The following is a 25788-nucleotide window of genomic DNA, read 5'->3' on the forward strand; positions in this document are numbered from 1 at the left end:
ACTACTCACCAATGTCCAGTCTCTTGACAACAAGGTTGATGAAATCCGAGCAAGGGTAGCATTCCAGAGGGACATCAGAGACTGTAACTTTCTTTGCTTCACGGAAACATGGCTGACTCGAGAGACGCTAACGGAATCGGTGCAGCCAGCTGGTTTCTTCATGCATCGCGCCGACAGAAACAAACATCTTTCTGGTAAGAAGAGGGGCGGGGGCATATGCCTTATGATTAACGAGACATGGTGTGACCACAAACACATACAGGTACTCAAGTCCTTCTGTTCACCTGACTTAGAATTCCTCACAATCAAATGTCGACCGCATTATCTACCAAGGGAATTCTCTTCGATTATAATCACAGCCGTATATATTCTCCCCCAAGCTGACACATCGATGGCCCTGAACGAACTTTATTTAACTCTTTGCAAACTGGAAACCACATATCCTGAGGCTGCATTCATTGTAGCTGGGGATTTTAACAAGGCTAATCTGAAAACAAGACTCCCTAAATTGTATCAGCATATCGATTGCGCAACCAGGGCTGGTAAAACCTTGGATCATTGCTATTTTATCTTCCGCGACGCATATAAAGCCCTCCCCCGCCCTCCTTTCGGAAAAGCTGACCATGACTCCATTTTGTTGCTCCCTGCCTACAGACAGAAACTAAAACAAGAAGCTCCCGCACTCAGGTCTGTTCAACGCTGGTCCGACCAATCTGATTCCACGCTTCAAGATTGCTTCGATCACGCGGACTGGGATATGTTCCGCATTGCGTCCAACAACATTGACGAATACGCTGATTCGGTGAGCGAATTCATTAGAAAGTGCATTGATGATGTTGTTCCCAAACCAGAAACCGTGGATTGATGGCAGCATTCGCGTGAAACTGAAAGCGCGAACCACTGCTTTTAACCAGGGAAAGGTGACCGGAAACATGACCGAATACAAACAGTGTAGCTATTCCCTCCGAAAGGCAATCAAACAAGCTAAGCGTCAGTATAGAGACAAAGTAGAGTCACAATTCAATGGCTCAGACACAAGAGGTATGTGGCAGGGTCTACAGTCAATCACGGATTACAAAAAGAAAACCAGCCCCGTCACAGACCAGGATGTCTTGCTCCCAGGCAGACTAAATAACTTTTTTGCCCGCTTTGAGGACAATACAGTGCCACTGACACGGCCCGCAACCAAAACCTGCGGACTCTCCTTCACTGCAGCTGACGTGAGGAAAACATTTAAACGTGTTAACCTTCACAAGGCTGCAGGCTCAGACGGCATCCCCAGCCACGTCCTCAGAGCATGCGCAGACCAGCTGGCTGGTATGTTTACAGACATATTCAATCAATCCTTATCCCAGTCTGCTGTTCCCACATGCTTCAAGAGGGCCACCATTGTCCCTGTTCTCAAGAAAGCTAAGGTAACTAAGCTAAACGACTACCGCCCTGTAGCACTCACTTCCGTCATCATGAAATGCTTTGAGAGACTAGTCAAGGACCATATCACCTCCACCCTACCTGACACCCTAGACCCACTCCAATTTGCTTACTGCCAAAATAGGTCCACAGACAATGCAGTCTTAACCACACTGCACACTGCCCTAACCCATCTGGACAACAGGAATACCTATGTGAGAATGCTGTTCATCGACGACAGCTCAGCATTTAACACCATAGTACCCTCCAAACTCGTCATCAAGCTCGAGACCCTGGGTCTTGATCCCGCCTTGTGCAACTGGGTACTGGACTTCCTGACGGGCCGCCCCCAGGTGGTGAGGGTAGGTAACAACATTTCCAGCCCGCTGATCCTCAACACTGGGGCCCCACAAGGGTGCATTCTGAGCCCTCTCCTGTTCTCCCTGTTCACCCATGACTGCATGGCCATGCACGCCTCCAACTCAATCATCAAGTTTGCGGATGACACTACAGTGGTAGGCTTGATTACCAACAACGACGAGACGGCCTACAGGGAGGAAGTGAGGGCCCTCGGAGTGTGGTGTCAGGAAAATAACCTCACACTCAAGGTCAACAAAACAAAGGAGATGATTGTGGACTTCAGGAAACAGCAGAGGGAGCACCCTCCTATCCACATCGATGGGACAGTAGTGGAGAGGGTAGTAAGTTTTAAGTTCCTCGGCGTACACATCACAGACAAACTGAATTGGTCCACCCACACAGACAGCATTGTGAAGAAGGCGCAGCAGTGCATCTTCAACCTCAGGAGGCTGAAGAAATTTGGCTTGTCACCAAACACACTCACAAACTTCTACAGATGCACAATCGAGAGCATCCTGTCGGGCTGTATCACCGCCTGGTACGGCAACTGCTCCGCCCACAACCGTAAGGCTCTGCAGAGGGTAGTGAGGTCTGCACAACGCATCACCGGGGGCAAACTACCTGCCCTCCAGGACACCTACACCACCCGATGTCACAAGAAGGCCATAAAGATCATCAAGGACATCAACCACCCGAGCCACTGCCTGTTCACCCCGTTATCATCCAGAAGGCGAGGTCAGTACAGGTGCATCAAAGCTGGGACCGAGAGACTGAAAAACAGCTTCTATCTCAAGGCCATCAGACTGTTAAACAGCCACCACTAACATTGAGTGGCTGCTGCCAACACACTGACTCAACTCCAGCCACTTTAATAATGGGAATTGATGGAAATTGATGGAAAATGTATCACTAGCCACTTTAAACAATGCTACTTAATATAATGTTTACATACCCTACATTACTCATCTCATGAAACCTCATATGTATATACTGTACCCTATTTCATCTACTGCATCTTTATGTAATACATGTATCACTAGCCACTTTAAACTATGCTACTTTGTTTACATACCCTACATTACTCATCTCATATGTATATACTCTACTCGATACCATCTACTGCATCTTGCCTATGCCGTTCTGTACCATCACTCATTCATATATCTTTATGTACATATTCTGTATCCCTTTACACCTGTGTGTATAAGGTAGTAGTTTTGGAATTGTTAGGTTAGATTACTCGTTGGTTTATTACTGCATTGTCGGAACTAGAAGCACAAGCATTTCGCTACACTCGCATTAACATCTGCTAACCATGTGTATGTGACAAATATATTTTATTTTATTTTATTGAATATGTCTGTGTGTGCATGCGTGTTTTTGTACAAATGTGTGTACATGCATGGTTTTTTGCCGGTGCATGGGGACACTGAGTTTACAAAACATTAAGGACACCTTCCTAATATTGAGTTGCACCCTTCCACTTTTGAGTTCAGAACAGCCTCAATTCGTTGGGGCATGGACTCTACAAGGTGTTGAAAGCTTTCCATAGGGATGCTGGCCCATGTTGACTCCAATGCTTCCCACAGTTATATCAAGTTGGTTGGATGTCCTTTGGGTGGTGGATTATTTTTAATACACACAGGAAAATGTTGAGTGTGAAAAACCCAGCAGCGTTGCAGTTCTTGAAGTGGCGCAACTTTGGTTTTAGAGGTGGACGAGACATAATTATTGTATTATTTAAAAAATGTATAATTATCCAGTCCATAAACACTCCAAACAACATACCCAATATTCGGAGGCATCCGCATGGTCCTAAAGCACACTGTTGCCTTGTTTATTATCACAATCCAATTATAAAACTGGGGGGGAAATGCAATTTTAGAACGTGGGGGGGACATGTCCCCCATCCCCAGTGAAAGTTGCACCCGTGGTTCTTTACACAAACCGGTGCGCCTGGCACCTCCTTCCATAATCCGTTCAAAGGCACTTACATTTTTCCTGTTAACACTCTGAATGGCACACATACCCAATCCATGTCTCAATTGTCTCAAGACTTAAGAATATTTTTTTAACCTGTCTCCTCCATTTCACACTGATTGAAGTGGATTTAACAAGTGACATCAATAAGGGATCATAGCTTTCACCTGGATTCACCTGGTCAGTCTATGTCATGGAAAGGACAGATGTCATACATTTTTTTGTACACTCAGTGTATGTGTGTCCCTGTGCAGAGATCCGGCAGGCATTCCGGGTGCTGGATCGGGATGGGAACGGGTTCATCTCTAAGCAGGAGCTGGGCATGGCTATGAGGTCCCTGGGATACATGCCTAGCGAGGTGGAGCTGGCCATCATCATGCAGAGACTGGACATGGACGGTGAGACATAAGAATGAAAGACACACACACACACACACCCACACATTGGCCTATACTGTATGTAGGCACACACACTGAAAGTCTTAGTCTGTGATTTCCTAAACGCATTTTTCCAAGGTTAATGAATCAATTACACCTCCAAGTCTCAGCAGTGTGGGAGAGTGGGTTCATGCTGTATGTACACTGTGTCTGTGTTTGCATTCACCCTATATACCAGTTTAGGAACACAGTTGTGGCCTCAGCTTATTGTTGAGCGTTATAATAGTAGAATGCACAAGGTGCAGATTTGGTTGTCCATCTGCAGTTTTTCTCTGGTTATGTCAGTCACCGATAGTCAATCAATTAGCATGTCAGCTAACAATTTTTTAATTGGTAAGTTAATATAGCCAGCTGTCATGGCCGAATACCAACCGGGCACTCAGAGCAGGTGCAAGGGGTCCTGACCTCCAGGGGTTCCTCATTGATTTTGTCAGTCACTCTCACTCAGATATAATTAACATGGAAAAAGTATTGGCAAAATGTGTAGAATTGCAGGAAATTAGCTGTAAAACTGCAAATTATTCTCTCTGCTCTATGGTAAAAAAACAGGACCCCAAAAAGCTAAGACCGACCCTGAACACACACACAGGTTGCTCTCTGAAAGGCAAATCTATGTGTGTGTGTATGTGTATGTGAGTCAAATTACATTTTATTTGTCACATGCGCCAAATACATGTAGACCTTACTGTGAAATGCTTACTTACAAGCCCTTAACCAACGATGCAGTTAAAAATAATTATAAAAGAGTTAAGAAAATATTTACTAAATAAACTGAAGTAAAGAAAAGTAACACGATAAATAACAACAACAAGGCTATATACAGGGGGCACTGGTACCGAGTCAATATGCAGGGGTACAAGTTAGTCAAGGTAATTGAGGTAATATGTACATGTAGGTAGGGGTAAAGTGTCTATGCATAGATAACAGGGGGTCAATACAAATAGTCATATGATTATAGTACCAGTCAAAGTTTGGACAAGTAACGCTCGAACTCCATTGACAGCAAAGCTAGGTGATCACGCACCAGCTGGGAGAAAGACGGCCCAGTCTCAGTCTCTCTGAAAATCCCCGCTAATGTTTGGAACATGTAAAATATGCCCCTGTCCACTCGCCGTCCCCACAGTTCCAGTTTGGCTTTGAATGCAGCCACTTTATCTGCCAACTTAAAGACAGTTGTCATTCTCCCCTGAAGTGACAGATTGAGTTCGTTGAGCAGGTTGAATATGTCGCACAGGTAAGCGAGTTTTGCGACTCATTCCTCGTCATTGAAATGTGCTGCCAGTGGTGACTTATTTTTGAAAGAAATCTCTGCAGCAGCTCTCGTAACACAAACACTCTGGCAAGCGATCTCCCCCAGGATAGCCATCTGACTTCAGTGTATAAGAGAAGGTGTTTGTGTTCTGCGTCCATTTCCTCACAAAGCTGCCCAAACAGATGTGAATTAAGGGCGTGTGCTTTGATGTGATTGATAACTTTAATAACATCATTCAATATGACATTACATTCAGGTGACATTTTTCGGCTAGCCAGCATTTCTCTGTGCATGACACAGTGCTTAGACTCACGTTCAGGCTCAGCCTCTTTAACCCGGTAGTGAAACCAGACAGCCGTCCAGTCATGGCAGCAGCCCCATCCGTCCATGCGCCAACACAGAATGACCAATCCAATTTTCCTGACATGTAATCATCCAAAGACTTGAAAAGTTCTGCGGCCGCTGTGTTAGTCGGCAGGGACAGCGCACACAACATATCCTCATGCACACCATCCTGAAATATATATCACACATAAACAAGCAGTATTGCCTTGTTGTCGACATCGTTAGATTTGTCAACCTGGATTGCATACCACGGCAACTCGTTAATAAACAAATTAGGAACATTTGAGCAGTCTTGACACAACATTTTGAACAGCAATGCAATGGTTCATTGGATCAGTCTAAAACTTTGCACATACACTGCTGCCATCTAGTGGTTAATATCTGAATTGCATTTGGGATGTAATAATATGTTATGGCCTTTCTCTTAGATTTCATGACGATGGCACACTTTTTTTTCAAGTTTGGTGTTTTCTTTGTATTATCTTTTACCAGATCTAATGTGTTATATTCTCTTACATTCCGTTCACATTTCCACAAACTTCAAAGTGTTTCCTTTCAAATGGTACCAAGAAATGCATGTCCTTGCTTGAGGGCCTGAGCTACAAGCAGTTAGATTTGGGCATGTCATTTAAGGAAGAAATTGAAAAAATGGTCAGATTCTTAAGAGGTTTTAAGCCTCTAAACAATTGTGCCTCAACGTCCAACGCTATTTCATCAATTCGCCTAGTGATGGTGGTAGCCGAAAGAGGAACCTATGATATCTTTTTAGCTGCAGCCTGTCCTAAGAGTTCACGGCAAATGTCCTTAGCAGCAGGTAGAATCAGCTCCTCGCCAATAGTGAAAGGCTTCTTGGCCTTAGCAATACGGCTAGCCACTAAGTATGATGCTCTCAGTGCAGCCACGTTTGTTAATGCGGTGACTTCCAAGACTTGCTTCTGTCCTTCTTGTTCACGTTTTCTTCGTTCAAAAATTCAACAGGTTTGTCTTTAAGTGCAGGGTTCTTGGATTCGATGTGCCGAAGCAGTTTTGAGGGCGTTCATTGCCTTGTTAGATAGCCTATCTCCACATACTACGCACAGGGGGCTAGGAGCATGCGAGTCACCTGTCGCAATAAAGCCATATTTTAGGTAGGACTCATCATATTTTCTATTGAATGAGGCTTTCTTTTTTTCAAAGTCTCAGGCTCTGCTGTCTCTGCATTATCGACATCGTCGTTGGGCCTTTGATCTCTCTTACCCCTTCCGAAGAATCTCTCCAGCAACGTTTGTTTGTTCTTATTCATGTCAGCTAACGTAGCTAGCTAGTCCAAAGTTGACGGGCAACACAGCTCACACAGACCGTGATGAACTCATTACTCAAGTTCAAAATCTGTAAACTGTTGTGGGTGTGACAGAGATAATTAGAGTGGTGAGAAAAGGACGGACAGACTGCACCAAGTTCAATGTATTTACTACACAAATAGCCTATAATTGTATACAATTATTATTTTATCTAACCGATTAAAACTATTTAAAATGAATGTATCCTTTCCGTGCGGCCCGGTAGAGAATGTGCCCGGGGGTTGGGGACCAGCGGTCTACAAGACTGTGTGTGTGTGTGTGTGTGTGTGTGTGTGTGTGTGTGTGTGTGTGTGTGTGTGTGTGTGTGTGTGTGTGTGTGTGTGTGTGTGTGTGTGTCTGTATAGGTGATGGCCAGGTGGACTTTGAAGAGTTTGTGACGATACTGGGACCCAAACTTCTGTCATCTGAGACCAGAGAAGGCTTCCGAGGAAGCACCATCGATAACATCTTCTGGCAGGTAGGACCACATAGTCCTTTCCTCTCTTGACTTCACTTATCTTCTATTTTCTCCTGTCAAATCCTCTTCTCTCCTCTTCTCTTCAGTTCTGGTCTCTTGGGCCAAAACTGGTTGAATCAACATTGTTACCACGCAATTTCAACCCGAAAATTCAATGTGATGATGTCGAATCAATGTTGATTTTTTAAAAGTCATCAATGTAAGGATGTCTTTGCCCAGTGGGTTCTCGCCTCTCTTCTCTTCTGTTTTTCTGCTCTTTTCTCAAATCAAATGGTATTTGTCACATGCTCTGAATACAACAGGTAGTAGACCTTACAGCGAAATGCTCACTTACAAGCCCTTAACCAACAATGCAGTTTTAAGAAAATAACCCCCCTCCAAAAAAAATTCAGATATAAGAAAAATGAATAATTAATGAGCAGCAGTAAATAACAATAGCGGGCCTATATACCAGTACCAGTTCAGAGTCAATGTGTCAATATGCGGGTGCACCGCTGTCGACGTAGTTGAGATAATCATGTACATGCAGGTAGGGTTATTAAAGTGGCAATGCATAGATGATAACAGAGAGTAGCAGCAGCGTGGGGTGGGGGTGGGGGGATAGTCTGGGTTGCCATTTGATTAGCTGTTCAGGAGTCTTATGGCTTGGGGTAGAAGCTGTTTAGAAGCCTCTTGGACCTAGACTTGGCGCTCTTGGACCTAGACGTGGCGCTTGCCGTGCGGTAGCAGAGAGAACAGTCTATCTCCTTTCTATTCCTTTCTCTTCTCTTTTCCTGTCCTAATTTGCTCTACCCCCTTTCCTTTCATCCTCTTCTCTTCCTTTCTTATTTTCCAGTCCTCTCCTCTCTCCTTTTTTTCTCCATCATCTCTACCCCTTTTCTCGCTTTTTGATGTCTCCTTTATCTCATTTCCCCAAATCCCCATATCCTCCTCTTCTGTTCCCCTCTCCTCCTTCTGCCCCTACTCTCCTCTTCTCCCTCCCTCTGTGACGGCTTCTGCAGTCAAGGCACGTGGAGATGCTTGCTCAAAAACCTGTTTTTGATAGATATTAACACACACACAGAGATAGAGACCCCATACCTTTGCCTTTTGTCCCATGGTGATGGGGAAAGGTACATTAGGGCCCATGTCTTTAAAGGAAAAAGACATGCCAGGGTGTGCGTGTGCATGTGTGTGTGTGCGTACATCCGTGTGTGCATGTGTACAGGCTTCAAAGTAATTCTAGGGGGGGGGGGTCTCTGCGTCAGAGAAAGGAGAGAGAAAGGAGAGCTTTCGGGCTCCCAGAGTGATGCAGTGGTCTAAGACACTGCATCTCAGTGCAAGAGGCGTCACTTGCAGTACCTGGATCGAATCCAGGCTGCATGACATCCGGACGTGATTGGGAGTCCCATAGGGCAGTGCACAATTGGCCCAGTGTCCTCCGGGTTTGGCCGTCATTGTAAATAAGAATTTGTTCCTAACTGACTTGCCTAGTTAAATAAAGGTTACATTTTCTTCTCTCATTTCTTCTCTCATTTCCAGTCCTCTCCTCTCTTCCCCTCTCCTCTCTCCTTTCTTCTCCATCATCTCTACTCTTTGTATTTCTGTTTCTTCTCTTTTTGATCTCTCCTTTTTGTCCCATGATGATGGGGAAAGGGATATTTGGGTCCATGTCTCCAAAGAAAAAAGGCACGCCAGGGTGTGTGTGTGTGTGCATGTATGTGTGCGTAGTGTATTTCAATTTACTTCTGTTCAGCGAAAATATATGTTTTCGGGGAAAGTAAAACTAAACTACTTTTAGTTCAGTGGTTTTTGCTGCATTATAAAAAGGGTTGAGATAGATAGAGAAAACAAGGGAAAAGGGAAGACAGAACAACAACTGAGTGACAGGCAGAGAGTAGACACACGGAGAGAAGGGGGCATGGAGAGAAATGTTTTATTAAAGACAGAAAGGGAATAAGAAACAGAAAGGGAATAACAGAGAAAGGGAATGAAGCATGAAACACACTGAGAATCTTACTGCCGATAGACTGTTGATAGGTACTTATCACAGTGGGAGACCGTTCCTTCTCTTGCTAGAACAATAGCGGTACCTGTTGATTGCCAACACGGTAGCGACGAACCTACCGATTTGTACTTGTAAAATCGCAATGCTCGTCAGTGGCCAACAACTTGACTTTGAGCCAATCAGAGAGCACGATCCCCCACGTGAGGAGACAACAACAAAACATTTGGGGAAAAGAAGGCATTTTCTCTGTGCATCCACGGATGAGCTCATCACACTTTTATGCAATGTAGGCTAGGGGACGGTAGCTAGCTAAATGCACAGACGCAATGCACGCAACCCTAAATACTTCCTCCAAGCTAGCTAACCAGTGTAGCTAGTATTGACATAATTAAAGCACAATGGATTGGCTAGTTTCCATGAAACAGCTGCCTGTGTTAGCTGCTGAGTTAGTGCATTATCCTTAGCTAGGTAGCTAAACTCAGCAAAAAAAGAAACATCCCTTTTTCAGGACCCTGTCTTTCAAAGATAAAACTCGTAAAAATCCAAATAACTTCACAGATCTTCATTGTAAAGGGTTTGCTTTTCGCAATCTGGTACAGTAATGGTGTAGACCGACCTAAAATCAATAAATGATCAATTGGGCATACTTGAACTTGTTAGTAAAGTAATAAAGGCGATGAAGGCGAGCCTCTAACTGAGTGATGAAAAAGCTGCGACAATGGAGAAAGAAAGAAAAACAAGCTAAAAGGTACAGTCAATACTATTTAAACGGACGCTAAAGAACTTAAAAAGGAAAATAATGTCTCTGAGATACAGACTAGATCTATGCGAGAAAATCTGGTACTTACTAAGTATTAAAGAAAATGAGGGAGAAGATCCTGAAAGTGTGGTGAAATAATTCCTTCTTAAAGCACTACAGATCCCAGGCGATACTGTCTACAAAATCAAACGCTAACATGTACACCGTTTCGGATAGAGGAAAGCAATATGAACGCCCACTCGTTGCCAAATTTGCATTCTTTACAGATAAAATAATGTTTGACAAGAGACTCGCTGGCAGGAAAGTAGGAATGAATGATCAGTCCCTGAAGAAAATTGTAGACCGGCTTAAAGTTCTGTACCCACTCTTCAAGGTGAATAGACTTGAAGGGAATCGTGTAGCTCTCGTAGTCGATAAACTGTACATTGATAACCAACTGTTCCGAGACACCAAGACTGTATTGTAATAGAAAAAAAATTGTAAAACAATAAAATACAACAATTGATAAAGAAATAAACTACAAATACACTATACCATTCAAGATAGGGAATGTTGTAAAATAATTAGTATTCAACTTTCTATTCATAGTATTAATAAATAGATAAGACAGCGTTAGAAGAAAGGATAATTGGTGGCGCAGTGGTCTAAGGCACTGCATCACAGTGCCACCAGAGATTCGGGGTTCGAGCCCAGGCTCTGTTGCAGCTGGTCGTGACTGGGAGGCCCATGGGGCGGTGCACAATTGGCCCAGCATTGTCCGGGTTAGGGAGGGTTTGGCCGGCAGGGATATTCTTGTCTCATCGCGCACTAGTGACTCCTGTGGTGGGCCGGGCACAGTGTACGCTGGCCAGGTGTACGGTGTTTCCTCTGACACATTGGTGCGGCTGGCTTCCGGGTTGGATGTGCATTGTGTCAAGAAGCAGTGCGGCTTGGTTGGGTTGTGTTTCGGAGGACACATGGCTCTCGACCTTCGCCTCTCCCGAGTCCGTACGGGAGTGGCAGCGATGAGACAAGACTGTAAATACTACCAATTGGATACCACGAAATTGAGGAGAAAAAAAGGGGTAAAATAATAATAAATAAATATTTTTCAAATTATATAAGGAACTGGAACACGAAAGTATTCAAAAGCCTGAAATTAGGTAGGAATCAACATGGTAGGGATAAGGACACAGCAAGCAGAGTACATAGAATGCACAGTATGTGGGTATGTGCAGGTGTATTGTGATGGAAGGTGGGGTGTGTGATTTTGTGTTTGGAAAAGTGTGCAGTTGAGTGAAAAAGGAAAATGGTTGCAAATGACAGAGCCAGCCCGTTTGTGCCTGCGAGCAGTAGTTGTGACAGAGAGAGCTTTCAATTCTGTGCAGATATATGATATATTTTAAAATAAGCTTATTTATTGTCCTATCATGATGGAACAGCCCCCAACCCTATACCCAAGACACCCACCTGACCGACCCACACACTAAGGAGAAGTCCTTATCTGTTTAATAGGCTTACTGCAAGTAGCCTATATAATACGCAGCCAAGAAAGATAAGCGCGTTCAGAGACCTACTAATGCAGCACTGCCCCCTCAAGAGTCTGAGCCTGCCTGGCAGGGTTGGTCCAACAAAGCCAAAGCCCCCAAGGAATTTCTCAAATCTGCTAATGAGAACCTTGATGACTTTGTGCCTAGCTGGTGGGGATTCCGGGGATGCCCCCACCCCCACCCATGGGTTACTGCAACACTAGCTGCAGTAGAGCGTTGGACTAGCGTTGGACTAGTAACCGGAAGGTTGCAATTTCAAAACCCTGAGCTGACAAGGTACAAATCTGTCGTTCTGCCCCTGAACAGGCAGTTAACCCACTGTTCCTAGGCCGTCATTGAGAATAAGAATGTGTTCTTAACTGACTTACCTGGTTAAATAAAGGTTTAAAAAATAATTTAAAAAAAAATGTAAAATGGGGAGGGGGGTCACACTCGGACAATCAGAGAGGGGCAAATTATTGTGGCCCTGGTGGCACAAAATAATCAAATGGTCTGACTGCACAGAGATGCTTTGAGAAATGGTCCCAACGGGAGATCAGTGTGTGTGTGTTTCAGGGTAGGGGGGGTGTATCTGAGCTCCATCACTTCAGACTTGACGTTAGATAATCAAATCTCCCCATTCTTGCTCAATTTTGCATGCCTTCTCAAACAGCTACAACTGTATATGCATTGGCACATTAAGTCTTTTCTTCAGCTGGCCTCAGGGATGGAACATCTGAAACTTGTGGTTGTTTGTGGAGGAACGGTTGGGAGTGTGTGTGTGTGTATGTGTGTGTGTGTGTGTGTGTCCCACATCTGTTGCTATGGGGAAATGATGTTACGGACAATACAGGATGAATCTTAATAAATGTTTGACAAAATAATAATCGCTTGGCAAAAATGTTATTGTTGTATTGCCAACTTTGTTATAGGTAACAATCCTTTGTGTGAACTGCCTAATGTCAGTGTCACTTTGCTGGAGTCTAGAACAAGCACGATCATATGGCCTACCTGTACGCAGCAGAGATTGCAGGATTAGATGGAAAGCATGATCTGTCTGTAGCCTTTTCCTTTCTTACAAATATCGTAATTTATTTGCCAGAATATTTTACATCTTCATTCCATAGTTATTAAAGGTTTCAGCAATCTTTAGACATATAGCCAGTACCACCACTGAGGTATATCATAATTTTGGGGGGGGGGCACACGGGGAGTGTGGTTGCGTCAGGTTGGAGACCTGAGGCAACTCCCCGTGCTTACCATGTGACTGGTCAGGCCCCGTGCTATGGGGTGATGTGCACTGTGTCTCGGTTGAGCATTCACAGGCCGATGTGCTCGGTGCCAGCGTCCTGCATTTGCCGATTGGAAGTGGGCATCCAGCCAGAACGGGTTGTGCCAGCTCTGCACTCGAGACCGCCAGTGCGCCTTCACGGCCCAGTGTATCCGGTGCCTCGGCCAAGGAAGAAGCCTCCTGTATGTCTCCCCAGCCTGGTGAGTCTTGTGCCTGCTCCCAGAGCCAGGCCTCCTGTGTGTCTCTCCACTCCAGAGACGGCCTCCAGAGACGGCCTCCAGAGACGGATAATATTAATGTAGGTAGGCTACTCTGTTTTGTAGGTAGGCTACACCTGCCTGGTAGACACCATTCTAAATCAAATAAAATTGCATTTGTCACGCACATTTAGCAGATGTTATTGTGGGTGTAGCGAAATGCTTCTGTTTCTAGCTCCAACAGTGCAGTAATATCTAACAATTCACAACAATACACACAACCTAAAAGCAAAATAATGGAATTAAGGAATGTATAAATATTAGGATGAGCAATGGTGGAGAGGCATAGACTAAAATATGGTAGAATATAATACAGTATCAAATCAAATCACATTTTATTTGTCACATACACATGGTTAGCAGATGTTAATGCGAGTGTAGCAAAATGCTTGTGCTTCTAGTTCTGACAATGCAGCAATAACCAACGAGTCATCTAGCCTAACAATTCCATAGCTACTACCCTATATACACAAGTGTAAAGGGATAAAGAATATGTACATAAAGATATATGAATGAGTGATGGTACAGAATGGCATAGGCAAGTTGCAGTAGATGGTATCGAGTACAGTATATACATATGAGATGAGTAATGTAGGGTATGTAAACAAAGTGGCATAGTTTAAAGTGGCTAGTGATACATGTATTACATAAAGATGGCAAGATGCAGTAGATGATATAGAGTACAGTATATACATATACATATGAGATGCGTAATGTCGGGTATGTAAACATTATATTAAGTGGCATTGTTTAAAGTGGCTAGTGATACATTTTTACATCAATTCCCATCAGTACAGTGGGGCAAAAAAGTATTTAGTCAGCCACCAATTGTGCAAGTTCTCTGACTTAAAAAGATGAGAGAGAACTGTAATTTTCATCATAGGTACACTTCAACTATGACAGACAAAATGAGGAAAAGAAATCCAGAAAATGACATTGTAGGATTTTTTATGAATTTATTTGCAAATTATGGTGGAAAATAATATTTGGTCACATACAAACAAGCCAGATTTCTGGCTCTCACAGACCTGTAACTTCTTCTTTAAGAGGCTCCTCTGTCCTCCACTCGTTACCTGTATTAATGGCACCTGTTTGAACTTGTTATCAGTATATAAGACACCTGTCCACAACCTCAAACAGTCACACTCCAAACTCCACTATGGCCAAGACCAAAGAGCTGTCAAAGGACACCAGAAACAAAATTGTAGACCTGCACCAGGCTGGGAAGACTGAATCTGCAATAGGTAAGCAACTTGGTTTGAAGAAATCAACTGTGGGAGCAATTATTAGGAAATGGAAGACATACAAGACCACTGAAAATCTCCCTCGATCTGGGGCTCCACGCAATATCTCACCCCGTGGGGTCAAAATGATCACAAGAACGGTGATCAAAAATCCCAGAACCACACGGGGGGACCTAGTGAATGACCTGCAGAGAGCTGGGACCAAAGTAACAAAGCCTACCATCAGTAACACACTACGCCGCCAGGGACTCAAATCCTGCAGTGCCAGACGTGTCCCCCTACTTAAGCCAGTACATGTCCAGGCCCGTCTGAAGTTCGCTAGAGAGCATTTGGATGATCCAGAAGAAGATTGGGAGAATGTCATATGGTCAGATGAAACCAAAATATAACTTTTTGGTAAAAACTCAACTCGTCGTGTTTGGGGGACAAAGTATGCTGAGTTGCATGCAAAGAACACCATACCTACTGTGAAGCATGGGGGTGGAAACATCATGCTTTGGGGCTGTTTTTCTGCAAAGGGACCAGGACAACTGATCCGTGTAAAGGAAAGAATGCATGGGGCCATGTATCGTGAGATTTTGAGTGAAAACCTTCCATCAGCAAGGGCATTGAAGATGAAACGTGGCTGGGTCTTTCAGCATGACAATGATCCCAAACACACCGCCCGGGCAACAAAGGAGTGGCTTCGTAAGAAGCATTTCAAGGTCCTGGAGTGGCCTAGCCAGTCTCCAGATCTCAACCCCATAGAAAATCTTTGGAGGGAATTGAAAGTCCGTGTTGCCCAGCAACAGCCCCAAAATATCACTGCTCTAGAGGAGATCTACATGGAGGAATGGGCCAAAATACCAGCAACAGTGTGTGAAAACCTTGTGAAGACTTACAGAAAACGTTTGACCTCTGACATTGCCAACAAAGAGGGTACATAACAAAGTATTGAGATAAACTTTTGTTAATGACCAAATACTTATTTTCCACCATAATTTGCAAATAAATTCATAAAAAATCCTACAATGTGATATTCTGGATTTTTTTTCTCATTTTGTCTGTCATAGTTGAAGTGTACATATGATGAACATTACAGGCCTCTCTCATCTTTTTAAGTGGGAGAACTTGCACAATTGGTGGCTGACTAAATACTTTTTTGCCCCACTGTATGTACATTTGAGATGAGTAGAGCAAAAGTAAGCTAATATTATTAAAGTGACTAGTGTTCCATTATTAAAGTTACCAGTGGTTTTAAGTTTATGTATATGGGGCAGCAGCCTCTAAGGTTATCTAACCAGGTGGAAGCCGTATAGTGATGGCTATTTAACAGTCTGATGGCCTTGAGATAGAAGCTGTTTCTCGGTCCCAGCTTTGATGCACCGGTACTGACCTTGCCTTCTGGATGATAGCAAGGTGAACAAGTAGTGGCTCGGGTGGTTGTTGTCCTTGATTATCTTTTTGACCTTCTTGTGACATCGGGTTCTGTAGGGCAGGTAGACAGCGCCACCCTCTGGAGAGCACTGCGATTGCCGGCGGTGCAGTTTCCTTACCAGTCGGTGATACTGCCCGACAGGATACTCTCAATTGTGTATCTGTAAAGGTTTGAGGGTTTTAGGTGCCAAGCCAAATTTCTTCAGCCTCCTGAGGTTGAAGAGGTGTTTTTGCGCCTTCTTCACAACACTGTCTGTGTCTAAATGCTCCCTCTCTCTCTCTTTGTTCTGTCTTTTAGAAGCCAGCGGACAGCAAGTCAAATGCCTATCTGACTGTGATTGATGTGTCTATACACCCTGTCTGTCATCTAGCTCTGTTGACAAGCATACACGCACGCAAGCATGCAAGCATGCACGCACAAAAACACACACACACATACATTCACATTACTTCACGTACACTGCTGCTACTCTCTGTTTATTATCTATGCATAGTCCCTTTACCCCTACCTACATATTACCACAGTTACCTTGACTAACCCGTACCCCTGCACATTGACTCGGTACTGGTACCAATTGTATGTACCATCATTATTGTTCGTAAGTAAGCATTTCACGTTAAGATCTACACCTGTTGTATTTGGCGCATGTGACAAATAAAATTTGATTTGAAACAACACACTAACACTGTAAATCAGCCCTAATGAGACAAGCTTTTAGAATCACAAACGTGTGTGTGTGTGTGTGTGTGTGTGTGTGTGTGTGTGTGTGTGTGTGTGTGTGTGTGTGTGAGTGAGTGAGTGAGTGAGTGTGTGAGTGAGTGAGTGTGTGAGTGAGTGTGTGAGTGTGTGAGTGAGTGAGTGAGTGAGTGAGTGAGTGAGTGAGTGCCTGCGTGCGTGCGTGCGTGCGTGTGTGTGATAAGATCAAGCAGTCTTGCTGCATTATTGCAGAATGCTCTCCAATGGCGTCTCCATTGCAATGGCGTCTCCATGCTATTATACCACTGGCAGGGCTGTGATATTGTAAGTGGAGGAGATATCTAATGGATTGTGCCTGCGTCCCAAATGGCACCCTATTCACAACTGCACTACTTTTGACCAGAGCTCTGCACTACATAAGGAATAGTATGCCATTTGGGCTGCAGCCTGTGTGTGTTGTGATAACAGCAGAGGGACGGAAGGGATATTGAATAGTGTGATTAGGGTGTTATTACAGTATTACTGGCCCTTATTGTCCTATTGTACTGTCTAATGGCCAACAACAATGTCACACAATTCCATTAGTAACTATTTATCTATTTATTTTTCTTTATCACATAGTTTATTTTTAATCGGTCAGCAAAATAGAATAGACACAACCCATTAATTAATTGATCAATCAATCAGTCACATTTTACATTGCAACAACTGAATACTGACCTGGACTTAAGCCTCTCCAAAAAGCAAACCTAGGGCAACAGTAACAAGGAAACCCCACCTAGGTAGAGAGGCACCTAGAAGGAGAGAGAGGCCGACTTCAGAATGGGAGCATTAAAGTTATGAAACATTAAAGGTATCCTTTTTAGATAAAACTATACTAAATACTTGTCACCAAATAATGTCACTAAATATTTGATTTAAGCACACTATTTTGCAATGAAAGTCTACAGTAGCCTCAGCAGCACTCTGTAGGGTAACACCATGGTGTAGCCGGAGGACAGCTAGCTTCTGTCCTCTTCTGGGTACATTGACTTCAATACACAACCTAGGAGGATCATGGTTCTCACCCCCTTCCATAGACTTGCGCAGTAATTATGACAACTTCCAGCGGGGGTCCTCCAACCTATCAGAGCTCTTGCAGCATGAACTGATGTGTTGCCCACCCAATCAAAGGATCAGAGAATGAATCTAGTACCGAAAGCATAAGTTACAGCTAGCTAGCACTGCAGTGCATAAAATGTGGTGAGTAATTGATTCAAAGAGAGAGAAAGACAATTAAGAAGAAGCAAGAGAGCAAGCAAGAGAGGGCTAATTTTCGTTAGCTATATTTCGTAGTATATATTTTTTTCTCTTTCACTTTCACTTAGTATCAAATACAGCTCACTAGTTTGGCCTACTCAAACACCCAGCTCAAACAGAGAGGGATGCTATGTTAGTTGATGCTATGATAGATGCTATGCTATGTTGATAAACATACCTGAATTTGTCCAATAGAAACTCTTGTTTGCAACTGTTGAACTAAGGATTAAACCCTATATCAGCTAGCTGCAGGCAAGAGTATGCAATGCAGCATTGAATGTGTAACTGTCTCTTATCTTGATTACAAAAAATGCGCCTAAGTTGTAAACTTTCGTTCATAGGCTAGGTTGTAGGAGGGAGTATCATGTATCATGTAGTAGCCTAAACCTATCGATGTTACATTGAGCAGGGTGAATGGAATATGAATGACACTCATCCAATATGGTGTAATAGAAATAAGGCCATGTGCATCAAAAAAATTATCATCCTCCCTCATCTTAAAATGCAGCGTCTGCCACTGCAGTACAGGTATACCTCTAGGCCATCCGTCACTCCACATGCATATTTTCTCCTCTCTTCTCCTTTGGGTCATTCTTACCACAGTGGAAGGGGAACAAAAGAGTTCTCTCTCTCCCTCTTTTTCTCTCTCTCTTTCTGTATTTGCTGTGTCAAACTGAGTGAATAGATTGTGTTTCACAAGGTAATAGACATGCAATTGTGATTTGGGGAGAGGGAGGCAAGGACAGGCGGGGAGTTTAAAGCTCCCAAAAATGAAATTAATTAAAAATTGAAAACGTCTGACACTCAGACTCTCTATTGGAATGAGACTTCACTCACTCACTCACTCACTCACTCACTCACTCACTCACTCACTCACTCACTCACTCACTCACTCACTCACTCACTCACTCACTCACTCACTCACTCACTCACTCACGCACACATACACACACACACAAATGAGAGTAAAAAATTATATAATATGACCTTGGAATGTATCTGCATAGTACTGTCATTTTGTGTGCATATATCTTCAACTCTTCAACTCTTACAGTAATTGCGTGTGTGTGTGTGTGTGTGTGTGTGTGTGTGTGTGTGTGTGTGTGTGTGTGTGTGTGCGTGTTTGGGTGCATGTGTTCCTGTGTGCTTGTGTGTGTCTTGCCCCTGCAGTTTGACATGCAGCAGATGTCTCTTGATGAGCTGAAGCAGGTTCTGTTCCATGCGTTCCAAGACCACCTGACAATGAAGGATATCGAGAACATCATCATCAACGAAGAGGAGAGCCTCAATGAGACAGGGAACTGCCCCGAGTACGAGGGAGGTGAGGGAGGGGGGGGGGGGGGGGGGGGGGGCGAGAGCTGAGAGAGGGAGGAGAGAGAGAGAGTGAAAGAGGGGCAGAAATCTGAAATGAATCCTCAGGGAACTGCCAGACAGTCTGAAGTAGGAGGGAGTGGAGGGGAGTAAAATAGAGAGAGATAGATTTCCCCTACCACATAGAAGAAGGATTTCAGAATATCCAGTTAGAGATATTACATTTTCAGTCTCTGGGCTCGGTGATCTCAACACCAGGACTGAGGTGACGTGGACTATCTAGAATCAGGAAACACCTATCTATTTGGAAAGGCATCTCTCTACAATTGAACAAATCCCCATTCACAGAAAGAGTCATGATAGTGTGGTTAACAAAAGTAGGAGAGAGATATTTCAGCTCTGCAACGGTCTCAGTATATACTGTATAGTGTTAATGGTAGTACAAGGGGTGACTCATTGGACCCATTCACATACAGCTCTGTGCTAGGGAGATAGTGTGGTGGACTACTCCATAACCGATATTCCACCTCAACATAAGAATGCATTTACAGTCATGCCACAACTTGCCCTGTCGGATCACTTCCAGATCACATTTAACCTTAAAGAACTATGGAGTCAACCAAAATCCCAAATCAGAAACCATATCTATTCAATCTCCCTCCCATTTACAAATGGAAAAAGACCAGTGACAGATTATTTGAGGCAACATTAAACAACGGTTTAGTTTAGTTTAGTTTATTTTTTATTTTTACAGGGACAGTGCACATTAATCATAGTTTCAGTAAAAGTGCCGGTTTTAGCCAGCCGGCTAATTTTCAACCGCAGTCCCTGGGCAGGTTATTAAAAACAATTACAATATAGACAATAGCAGCATAGAACAAGCAAGACATAGCAACATAGGACAAGCAAGACATAGCATACAGACAGAGCAACATAGGACAAGCAAGACGTAGCATACAGACAAAGCAACATAAAACAAAAAGCAGCAAGACAAAATTCATAAAAGCAACAAAGTGTTTCCACACCTCACAAGCTACAGACAACAGACAACATGGAAAGCGGCAACACACAGCTAGGGACCATGTTCACAAATCTGATTGACCTTTAGCCATGTCTTCAAGCATTTTGTGAAAGTGTGATATGTGGTGCAGTTATGTGTGTCTGATGGCAGTGTATTCCAGACATGGGAAGCTCTCACAGAGAATGCAGATTTACTAAAGGTGCTTTTCCTTAGGGGAACTATACAGTCACCTCTCATGGCAGACCTTGTGGATCTGCTGCCATATGTCTGGGTTTTCTGTTTAACAAAAATATTGAGTGGAGGGGGAGCCAGACCATTAAGGATCTTGAATACAAGACATGCGTCGGTGAAATTGATAACTTTCTGAACCGCTTTCAGTACATCAAATTGAGTTATAGTAAAGAAGACATTATTTTGGCAACGTGAATAAAATGAAATATTTGACAAACTTGCAACACAATTATGTCTTAAAAAGACTAATGTGTGGAAAGGGTACACACGGCGTCACTACTTCACAGGAGAGGCATTTTAATTTTTTTTAAAACAACAACATTTAATTGAACAAATGCCTTTTTGAACATGTGAACTTTTATGTGCCGTAATTACAAACGTGTATTTAATCTGTAAATATAAATCAAATGTGAACTCACGAATCTGTTTCGAAACAGAGAAATACAGAACCGTAACCTACCCATGATTGTTTGAGATAATGAGGGGCCGGGACATTCACGAGAAATCCATTCTGTCATGCAAGGCTTCTCTGTCAAATGGCACATTCTGCTCTCTGCTACCATGAATATTTGAAAGATCCTTTGGATTTACGAATGTTTTCATCATGGACAACATGCAAAGTGTAGCTACAGCTTTCAATAACAGTGTTGTCCTGAATACAGCTGCTGGTATCGACACAGCTCTGTCATCTGTGGCAAAAGCAGTCTGGACTGGTTGAAGCCGATTGGGAAGGATTATTTTGGGAGTGTTTCAGTCAACTGTGAATCATCATAATCCATACACAGGTAAGAGTCTATAGTTAAAACGCCGAGATAGCTACATGTGTTTATACGTTTTGTCTCAACTATATCAAAAAGTGGTTTCATTGCTGGCTATTGTTAGCTACATACAGTGCATTCGGAATGTATTCAGACCCCTTCCCTTTTTCCACATTTTGTTATGTTACAGCCTTGTTTCAAAATTGATTTTTTTTAAATCCTCATCAATCTAGACATAATACCCCATAATGACAAAGTGAAAACAGGTTTTTAATTTTTTTGTGCTCATTTAAAAATAAAAACAAAAATATATAATTTACATAAGTATTCAGACCCTTTTCTATGACACTCAAAATTGAGCTCAGGTGCATCCTGTTTCCATTGATCATCCCTGAGATGTTTCTACAATTTGATTGCAGTTCACCTGTAGTAAATGTATTTGATTGGACATGATTTGGTAAGATACACACATGTCTATATAATGTCCCAGAGTTGACAGTGCATGTCAGAGCAAAAACCAAGCCATGAGGTTGAAGAAATTGTCTGTAAGAGCTCCGAGACACAGATCTGGAGAAGGGTACAAAAACATTTCTGCAGCATTGAAGGTCCCCAAGAACACAGTGGCATCCATCATTCTTAAATGGAAGAAGTTTGGAAACACCAAGACTCTTCCTAGAGCTGGCCGCCCAGCCGAACTGAACAATCGGGGGAGAAGGGCCTTGGTCAGGGTGGTGACCAAGAACCCGATGGTCACTCTGACAGAGCTCCAGAATTCCTCTGTGGAGATGGGAGAATCTTCCAGCAGGACAACCATCAGCAGCACTCCACCAATTAGGCCTTTATGGTAGAGTGGCAAGACGGAGGCCACTACTCAGTAAAAGGCACATGACAGCCCGCTTGGAGTTTGCCAGAAAGCACTGTAGGACACATGGCACCATCCCTACGGTGAAGCATTTTGGTATCAGCATCATGCTGTGGGTGATGTTTTTCAGCAGCAGGGACTGGGAGACTAGTCAAGGTCGAAGGAAAGATGAACAGAGCAAAGTACAGAGAGGACTTTGATGAAAACTTGCTCCAGAGCGCTCAGGACCTCAGACTGGGGCGAAGGTTAAACTTCCAACAGGACAACGACCCTAAGCACACAGCCAAGACAACACAGGAGTGGCTTTGGGGGAACTCTCTGAATGTCCTTCATAGCAGCGACGCTCCCCATACCACCTGACAGAGCTTGAGAGGACCAGCAAAGAAGAATGGGAGAAACTCCCTAAATACAGGTGTGCCAAGCTTGTGGTGTCATACCCAAGAAGACCCAAGGCTCTAATTGCTGCCAAAGGTGCTTCAACAAAGTACTACGTAAAGTCTCTGAATACTTATGTAAATGTGATATTTACGTATTTTCAACCATTTCTAAAAACCTGTTTTTGATTCGTCATTATGGGGTATTGTGTGTAGATTGATGAGGGAAAAAAAACAATTTAATCAATTTTAGAATAAGCCTGTAACATAAAAAATGTGGAAAAAGTCAAAGGGTCTGAATACTTTCTGAATGCACTGTAGCTAGCTAGCTAGACAGTTGCATACTGCGCTTAATGTTGATTGCTGATGTGCTAATCCATGCCATGGAAATAGCTACTGTATCGATTAGCAAGCTAATCAAACTCCATGTTGCATGCATGTTACATCCATGTTACATGCATCTCAGTGCTTGAGGCGTCACTACAGACACGCTGGTTCAAATCCAGATGAGTCCCATAGGGCGGCGCACAACTGGCACAACGTTGTCTGGGTTTGGCTGGTGTAGGCTTTCATTGTAAATAAGAATTTGTTCTTAACTGACTTGCCTAGTTAATTATTTTTTTTTAAACGTGAATGGGACAATTAAGTGATAGCTAGCCAAATAGCTAGATATTGGATTATAGATTTTGAGGTTGTTTTTTTTTGCATGTTCATCTAGCTGGATAGCTAGATGAATACCATTTACATGTAGCCAGCTGGTAATTATGATGCTAAATGTTTTCTAAATCTAGCTAGTTATCTTCAATCTTGTAGTTTTTGCATTACCATTGTTGGGCTGGAAGCAGGTTGAATGTATACAATGTATTTTAGTACAGCTGTTGCAGTCAACAGGCAATAACAATGTATTCATAGCTTGCACCTCTGTTACTCGGTCAAGTCATGCCATTGTTGTGAATGTTCTCAAGCCCCCCTATATCGGCGGCACCATAGTGGTGCCCTAAAATGGTGATAAGTCATTCTGGACGGAGGCTAACTACTGTTTCGTCTAAATTACACTATAGTGCCTGGAGATATGATGATATTGCTAAAGTAGTCAAACATTTAGTAGGAAACAACTTTGCCAGCATTATCGTGAAATTGACTTTAGAAAGATGGCAATGTTCGTCAAAAATAGCTAGCAATGCTAACATTAGCTAGCTAAAATCTGGTGGCCTCCCATCAAAATGATGACAAAAGGGTCTTACTAATGATTTACCTCCTTTTGAATGTCATTGTATTTCCAAGCCACTGTAATGCACTTTTGATTAAATCTTCAACAGTGCTCATTGACGATGCATTGAGTAGAATGCTCAGTCGGAGATCAGTTCAAAACAAACATTCAAAACAATATTGTGACAAAACATACAACCTATGAAAAGGATACTAATGAATTCATGTTTTAACATATTTTTCTGGAACTTGTCTTTCAGCATAAACCTGCTCTCTGCCACCAGTACAAGGAGATGATCGAGGGGGAACAAGAAATGCTTCAGGTATTTTGTCTTTGTACTTATTTCTTGAACTTGGGGGTCAATAAATATTATTGCTGGTATGCAAAAGTTTAATGTCTTGTCTATTTGTGTCTGCTTTCCTCCTTTACAGTTTGAATTGTCTGGAGCCTGGTGTTGTTGTGACCAAGGAGCTTCCACTCAGATGGAACCAGGTCAGCTGCTGTGCAATGTTGACTTCCTTCCAGAGATGTGAAAGCATCCCCGGGACTGGACACAACACGGCAAACATATATTTTTGAGAAGATCAGGACTTTTGCAGTGAGAAGGCCATGGATATTACATGCCCTGCTCCAAAGGGCAGGACAGAAATATGCTCTCAGGCTAGATTCCTTTGTTCATATCATATCACTGAAAGGATCTTATGATATAGGCCTATGTCTAGATAGTATTTTTCCTAATTTTAGGCGAATACCTTTAGCACTTGAAGTTAATAAAGTATTTTAATGTTGAAATATATATGTATTTTTTTAAGAAAGACTGCACTGCTTCAGCACATGGCCACATTCACATTTCAATATGAATACTTTAAGAGATGTTTGGGTCTAAGGCTTTAGAGGGTTTGAATGCTAAATGAGTGGAAACAAAGAGCAGCATCGTAGCTGTTCAATGTTAAAGGTTATCTTTATTATACAACAATAGGCCATTTAATACTGTTAATGATTTGCCTAATGGGGGAACTTGGTGAGATAATGTTCAGAGAATCAATTTAGGTCATTTGGTAAAAGTATTCCTTTTCTAAATATATGTTTCCCAAGTGTTAGGTTCTAATTTTGAGTAAATAACTCATGGACACTAGAGAAGCTTAAAACCTGTTATGGCTGCGATCCCTGTACAGGGACCAAAATCAGCGGAAATTTCAGAGCGCCAACTGTAATACTCGATAAAACTCAAACTTTCATTAAAACACACATGCAGGGTACTCAATTAAAGCTACACTCGTTGTGAATCTAGCCAACATGTCAGATTTGTAAAATGCTTTTCGGCGAAAGCATGAGAAGCTATTATCTAATAGCATGCACCCCCCGAAATACCTGAACGAGACGCAAACAAAAGAATTAGCGTAGCCGGCGCTACACAAAACACAGAAATAAAATATAAAACATTCATTACCTTTGACGAGCTTCTTTGTTGGCACTCCTATATGTTCCATAAACATCACAATTGGGTCTTTGTCCCGATTAAATCCGTCAAAGTATACCCAAAATATCGATTTATGAAGCCCGTCTGATCCAGGAAAAAGCGCCTTTCCAAAACGCAACGTCATTGTATAAAATTACTAAAAGTTGCCTATAAACTTTTACAAATCACTTCAAACTACTTTTGTAAACCAACTTTAGGTATTAATAAACGTTAATAATCGATAAAATTGATCACGGGGCGATCTGTATTCGATAGCAGCAAGTCTTGAAATCATCGTCCATATTTTCCATTTCATAACTTCCTTCGGTGGACCCCAAACAGGAAGTGCTTATTCGTCATCACACCAAGGATAAACTACTAATAAAATGCCAGTACTGGCGACATCGTGTGGAAAACGGGTCTCTATCTATTTTCTCTTGCCGTAGACAATACATAGACTGGCGGATGAATATTTTTTTTGTGTTTTTTGTGAACAGTTTTCCTCAGGATTTTTACTCCTAA

The 25788-nt window shown here is 42.7% G+C and overlaps 1 protein-coding gene and 1 long non-coding RNA gene across 3 annotated transcripts in view; both read left to right on the plus strand.

The window, feature by feature from the left end:
• Positions 1-25788, plus strand: part of LOC149980048 (uncharacterized) — a 242647-nt gene that overhangs the window by 173520 nt on the left and 43339 nt on the right. The window lies entirely within an intron of this gene.
• Positions 1-25788, plus strand: part of LOC110534209 (calcium-binding protein 8) — an 84284-nt gene that overhangs the window by 26985 nt on the left and 31511 nt on the right. Inside the window, exons 3-8 of one of the 2 annotated variants that reach the window (XR_005034171.2) lie at positions 4005-4148; positions 7469-7581; positions 19211-19361; positions 21266-21388; positions 24067-24129; positions 24239-24596. Coding sequence is in view for 1 of the 2 variants with exons in the window: in XM_036933321.2 (XP_036789216.2) it covers positions 4005-4148; positions 7469-7581; positions 19211-19361 (408 nt within the window). In the remaining variant the exon portion in view is untranslated. Of the gene's footprint in view, positions 1-4004; positions 4149-7468; positions 7582-19210; positions 19362-21265; positions 21389-24066; positions 24130-24238; positions 24597-25788 lie in introns of those variants that run through there. The other variant, XM_036933321.2, reaches the window with a different exon arrangement.

This window comes from Oncorhynchus mykiss, chromosome 10, assembly GCF_057628025.1.
Source record: "Oncorhynchus mykiss isolate SJ-2025 chromosome 10, ASM5762802v1, whole genome shotgun sequence".
Taxonomy (NCBI): domain Eukaryota; kingdom Metazoa; phylum Chordata; class Actinopteri; order Salmoniformes; family Salmonidae; genus Oncorhynchus; species Oncorhynchus mykiss.